Genomic DNA, 6,400 nt, shown 5'->3' on the forward strand with positions numbered 1-6,400 from the left:
AGACAGAGGACATTGCGGTGCAGGTACAGCACTGGTAGAGGCAACCCTCGACTCATCTATGCCCCTATAAAAGAGGAGCAGGAATGGGACCATCCACTAATAATACGCTATCATGACCTTGTATCTGAAAGGGAGATTGAGACCATAAAACACCTATCCCGATCAAAGGTACTGTAGCTTGATTTTAAACTACTAAGAATATATTCACAAGTGTCTATTTTTTTGGACTCAATTTTGTGTTGTGCATTGTGACCAAGCTTGACAGAGCAAAGGTGTCAGACCATGTGACAGGGGAAAGATTTTCAGCTGAAACCCGTGTGGCTAAAAGGTTGGTTGTGTTTATGTTGTTATAAAATAGTGCCTTTTTATTAGTGTATTGAATTCCACTATGCATTAAGCAGACAGGATGTAATGTGTAACTTAACTTACTGTATACACAATAAAGTCTTCCTCTGTTTTTTTCTATACATCTTCTATTTTTGCAAGTTCCACTTGTAAAAGCTTGACAATCAGGATAGACCAAAGATTCTGTGATATCCTCTGACCTTATGTGACCCTATGACTTTATCTAAACCCATTGTGTTGTGTGGCCAGTGCATGGCTGGCTGACGAGGACAACCCTGTCATCTCCCGTGTTACCCAGAGAATGGCTGACCTGACTGGGCTGGACATGGAGGCAGCAGAGATGCTCCAGGTAGGTGACAGCTTGAGGCAGAGCTCAGGGTTAAGCCCGGGTGTTGGCTGGAGGATACGGCCAGGGTTAAGGGATTAGTGTGTGGAATTTTTTAAATGTCTCAAATGTCAGATTTTTCCAGGTTGCAAATTATGGGATTGGGGGCCAATATGAACCACACTTCGACAACAAGGTAAGCATTAAAATAATTTGATAATGGTATGTGTTGTTTGTTCAACAAGCATATTAAGGAATATTCTTATGCTCCACAGCTGACCAATGACACAGACTACATGACGAGGGGTGGCAGGATCGCAACGATCTTAATCTATGTAAGATCTCTGTATATCGATATCTCTGGTTAAAACGTGACAAAGTAATGAAACATGTGACTGTGTTGTACATAATGTCTCCCTCTTCTGATCCATGTCAGATGAGTGATGTGGAAGTGGGTGGATCGACTGTGTTCCCTGATATAGGAGCTGCTCTACGACCGTACAAGGTACATTCAAAGCTGACTAATCATCATCATCATTCATGGTTACATGGGTAGTGACAGCAACGTTAAACACTACAGGTGTCCATGTGCATTGTCCAAAAGCCAGCGATGCAGAACTCAGGCCCACAGTTCTGCCACTTTATGGTTTTCCCTGGCCCTGAACTGGTTGATTAATGCCACTGATTGGCAGTAGAGTGCATGTACCTAGTTTCTCAGGTAGAAATCAGTATCATACACTATAGGTGGTCCTTAATGAGCACTGGAGCTGTGCATCTCTGCCCTAAGCCAGTAAAACATGTAAGTAGTGCTTGTAGATCTGAATTGAGGTATATCCGTGAACTCATTGTTACCTGTGTAATCTGCTATAGGGTTCAGCGGTGCTGTGGTACAACCTTTTGCAGAATGGAGAGGAGGACGCTAGGACCTTACACGCTGCATGCCCTGTATTTGTGGGCAATAAATGGGGTACGTTCCCATCAAAACCTATGCCTCATAGTATGGACAATAACATTGAAAAAAAAGTTAGAAAACAGTTTTTTGTCATGACGAAAGACAAAATCTCATCACTTATTATTACAATTTTATTGAAATTAAGACATAATAATCCATATAATATAAAAAATAACATTTAAAACACTTATTGAGATGTAATAATCAAAACAAATGTTTTCAAATATATATATATATATTTAGTAATGTAAGTAACCGGTATAATCATTTGCCAAGACACAAGTAGAGTACATTGATGGTACTTTAAAGCAGAAGGGTACAGAGAGAACTTGAGCCATAACATCTGTTAACAGCATTACAGTCAGATGGGAAAACAACCTATCAGCTGACCAGTACATAATAAAGGGAAAATGGTATAAAGTGATAAGATAATTAGATAATATAATGGGTAAATGAGCGATTACAAAAAAAATTATGAACAGAACTTGACTCTTATTTCTTCCCTGGTTTTAGTTGCCAATAAATGGGTGCGGGCCCACGGACAGGAGTTCAGGAGAAGATGCTCTTTGTCCCAGATGGACTGAGACTGGAGCCAGGATGGATTCTCCCCTCAGTTTACCTACACATTCCTGCACATTTCCCCATTGTTACTCTCCTTGGCCTCAGCTGGGCCATCTGGGGGAGGGACGCACAGAATCACACAAAAGCACCTTTCAAGTGTTTGTGCAGTGAAGCAGGACAAGATGTCAACAATACCAAGCTGACATTTGAACTGTGTGGCATTTTTTTTATTTTTTACAGTGATTGTCGAAAATGATATTGTTAGCGGGTAGTCCATAGAGTAGTTTGCGTGATTGATTAGATCCGCATGATCAATTTAAAATACATTGTAGAAGACAGAGTAATAAAATATTTGGACCAAGAATCACTGTTCCTCTATACATACTACAGAATATATTTTGCTTGCTGCATCCACTTAATCTGCAGCAAGCACGCACGCACACACACACACACACACACACACACACACACACACACACACACACACACACACACACACACACACACACACACACACACACACACACACACACGAGAAAATAGAAGAGGTAAAAACTAATGTAGAGGAATTGCTATGATAAAAAAGGCTGAAAAGTTCAATTTTCTGATCTCATATGTGCTGTGTAAACCCAGATATTGATTTCTCATATAATCTAATCCACTGAGATATATATGAGGTCAATTCTGATTTTCTGTTTTTCAAACCATCAAAGCACATTGTTTTGTCCATTAAAATAACATGTCATTGATCCGAAATACAGTGTAGACATTGTTAATGTTGTAAATCACTATTGTGGCTGGAAACGGAAGATTTTTGATGAAATATCTACATAGCCGTACAGAGGCCCATTTTCAGCAACCAATACTCCTGTGTTCCAATGGCACGTTGTGTTAGTGAATCCAAGTTTATCCCGCACGTCACCAAGAACAAAACATATGGAATGAAGAACACACCTGTCAGACAAGCAAAACCAGGTGATTCAACACATGCTCAAATGGCACTGTTAGTTGTTTTTATCACCATCGTCCCGTTAAAATTATGCCCATGAAATCAAATGCATTGCTCTGATGCAACCCAATGACCAACTTTTTTTACTGGTTTCCACCAGTTACCACAGCCACAAAGTCAACATTTGCTAGCCTATACCTAAATTCATGAAAACATACATTTGATTTTTGGTCTTAATTTAAGGTTAGGGTTAAACATAAAGTGAGATCAATGTATTAAGATTAGGATTGGGTTTAAAATCAGATTATAAGAAGAGAAATTGTAGAAAAAGACCGATGTACGGCTTTGTGGTTGTGGTAACTAGTGACCATGTTCACTCACCTCCTCCGTTATTGTAGCACATGTAAGAGAATCTCCACACGTCTCCAGGTCCGATTATAGCTCCAATAACCTTTAAAATTGTCACGTCCTGACCAGAGAAAGCTTTTATTTTCTATGGTAGAGTAGGTCAGGGCGTGACTGGGGGGTTGTTCTAGTTTATATTTTCTATGTGGGGTTCTAGGTTTATTTTCTAGGTTTATTTTCTCCTGCAGCAAAGCACCCCCACAACAAGATACTGCCACCACTGTGCTTCACGGTTGGGATGGTGTTCTTCGGCTTGCAAGCCTCCCCCTTTTCCCTCCAAACACAACGATGGTCATTATGGCCAAACAGTTACTACTAATCATGTCCGCAAAAACCCACCCGTGAATACTACAATAAAGTCTGCAGAAACACTACAGTGAATAACATATAATACTTATTTTCCACCATAATTTGCAAATAAATTCATAAAAAATCCTACAATGTGATTTTCTGGATTTTTTTCTCTCATTTTGTCTGTCATAGTTGAAGTGTACCTATGATGAAAATTACAGGCCTCTCTCATCTTTTTAAGTGGGAGAACTTGCATAATTGGTGGCTGACTAAATACTTTTTTGCCCCGCTGTATAATGTATGGCTGCAGCTTGGCATCAGCAGATAAGTGCCAATCTGGTACATTTTTGCAAAATGATATGCTTCAAGGAACATGTTGCGTATGTGAATAGTTTGCATTAATTGGGGGAGAGATTATCCTCACACTACTGATGCCTGGAGACATTTAAATGATAAAAAAAACACTAACTAAACCGTTATGTTAACAGCAAAAATATTGTAATCAGATTACAGCAGTGCTTAATATGTAAATCGTGAGGTGCCAGAGCAAAATGTGAGTGCGAGAGTGTGGTAACCTAGCGAGCTCTGAGGTAACAGAAAAATAATCTTTATAATAAAGCATCGCATGCATATATCATCGCATTTGCGTAGTGGCATAGAGCAGTAGAGTAGAGGCAATTAGAGAAGTTGCACACATGGAGAAGATTTTTTGTGGCCTTTGTTCTGGGAAAAATGTGGCCTTTTATAAACAAATTTCATGGAATGCTATGTAAATGTACATGACAGGAGACTTTAGCATAATCTTTTTTAATGCCGCATTCAAAACATGGGAACTCGGGAATGGGAAATCTCCAACTTCCGACATCAGTGCATTCAAGACAACTGGGAAATTGGGAAAAACTAGCTCCGACTGGGAAAATTTATTTGGATTATTCCACCTCGTCTGTTCCCCGAGTTCCCAGTTGTCATTTAAGCACCATAATTCCAAACAAATGATTGAAATGACAGGCTACTTTGACACTGAGAATCTGAGATCAATAAAACCACCTTGTCTTGAATCCATCAATAATCCAAATAAGATGGTGCCAGAGCAGAAGGCAGACGTTTTATGAGCCCCCAACCGATTGTGTTTTTTTGTTCGTTTATCTGCGTTGTTTGTAACTTTTTTTTTTTTTTTTTACTATTTGTACATAATGTTGCCACTACCGTCTCCGATGACCGAAAATAACTTCTAGACATCAGAACTACGATCACTCACCACGGACTAGCAGAATCCTTTTTCTTCTTTCGTGACTCTGACGAGCCCGAGGCGGAGGATATACGGCTCCCTCGGGAACAGGCCCCGACCCCAGTGATCTGCATGAAGAGGAGGCATAGAAAGAGAGGCCGAAGGGCGGGCTGCCTTCTGAGGAGTCGGAGGCGATCGAATAAACCCCCACTCCCCTCAATTCTGCTAGCTAACCTGCAATCTTTGTAAAATAAAATGAGCGGGTTATTGGGAAGATTAAACTACCATTAAAAACTGTAACATCTTATGCTTCACGCAGTCGTGGCTGAACGACGACAATATCAACATACAGCCAGCTGGTTATGCGATGTACTGGCAGGATAGAACAGCGGTGTCTGATGAGACAAGTGGCGGCAGTCTGATGCACAATATCTAAGGAAGTCTCGAGCTATTGCTCGCCTGAGGTAGAGTTTCTCATGATAAGCTGCAGACCCCATTAACTACAGAGAGAGTTTTCATCTATATTCTTTGGAGCTGTATCAGCATGTTAAATGTCCAACCAGAGGGAAAAGAAATGGACCACCTTTACTCCACACACAGAGATGCAAACTAAGCTCTCCCTCACCCTCCATTTAGCAAATCTGACCATAATTCCATCCTCCTGATTCTTCCTTACATGCAAAAATTAAAGCAGGAAGCACCAGTGACTAGATCAATTAAAAAGTGGTCAGATAACGCAGATGCTAAGCTACATTGCTGTTTTTCTAGCACAGGCTGGAATATGTTCCGGGATTCCTCCAATGACATTGAGGAGTACACCACATCTGTCATTGGCTTCATCAATAAGTGCATCGATGATGTAGTCCCCACAGTGACCATACGTACATACCCCAACCAGAAGCCATGGATTACAGGCAGCATCCACACTGAGCTAAAGGCTAGAGCTGCCGCTTTCAAGGAGCGGGACTCTAACCCGGAAGCTTATAAGAAATCCTGCTATTTACATTTGTGGAAAGTGATTTACATTTGTGGAAAGTGATTTATATTTGTGGATTGGTGATTTACATTTACAAATACATTTGGCATGATTTTGATCCCATAGGGCGGGGGGGTTAGGATAACTCACGAAGAGGCAACTCAAATTAACTTAGTTCACTTATACTCACATTTTTACATTTGCAAAAAGTGAAAATGATTTTTAATGCCATGAGAGGTACCGGATCCGGCCAAATAGCTCCCATATCTAAACAGTCCAAAAAGGACAGGGCCGGATCCTGTTCCTTTTGAAAAACTAGATGATTAGTTCTAGGATTACTTTTAAAAATAACTTCCTGTGTGTTTCAG

At 40.4% G+C, this 6,400-nt stretch overlaps 1 protein-coding gene across 1 annotated transcript; it reads left to right on the plus strand.

Moving 5' to 3' along the window:
• The first annotated feature begins 603 nt into the window (after positions 1-603).
• LOC116374298 (prolyl 4-hydroxylase subunit alpha-1-like) lies at positions 604-2,644 on the plus strand. The gene is made up of 4 exons (XM_031825919.1): positions 604-1,005; positions 1,107-1,175; positions 1,541-1,637; positions 2,136-2,644. The coding sequence occupies exons 1-4, from the start codon at positions 895-897 to the stop codon at positions 2,204-2,206; spliced, it is 348 nt and encodes a 115-aa protein (XP_031681779.1). The 5' UTR covers positions 604-894; the 3' UTR covers positions 2,207-2,644.
• Positions 2,645-6,400: the final 3,756 nt, after the last annotated feature.

This window comes from Oncorhynchus kisutch, linkage group LG6 (genome assembly GCF_002021735.2).
Source record: "Oncorhynchus kisutch isolate 150728-3 linkage group LG6, Okis_V2, whole genome shotgun sequence".
NCBI lineage: Eukaryota > Metazoa > Chordata > Actinopteri > Salmoniformes > Salmonidae > Oncorhynchus > Oncorhynchus kisutch.

Coding starts and splice junctions, on each gene's coding strand:
- LOC116374298 (XM_031825919.1), top strand. CDS start 895: ATGTGTTGTTTGTTCAACAAGCATATTAAGGAATATTCTTATGCTCCA. Junction 1,006..1,106: donor TCGCAACGATCTTAATCTAT/GTAAGATCTCTG, acceptor GATCCATGTCAG/ATGAGTGATGTGGAAGTGGG. Junction 1,638..2,135: donor ATTTGTGGGCAATAAATGGG/GTACGTTCCCAT, acceptor CCCTGGTTTTAG/TTGCCAATAAATGGGTGCGG.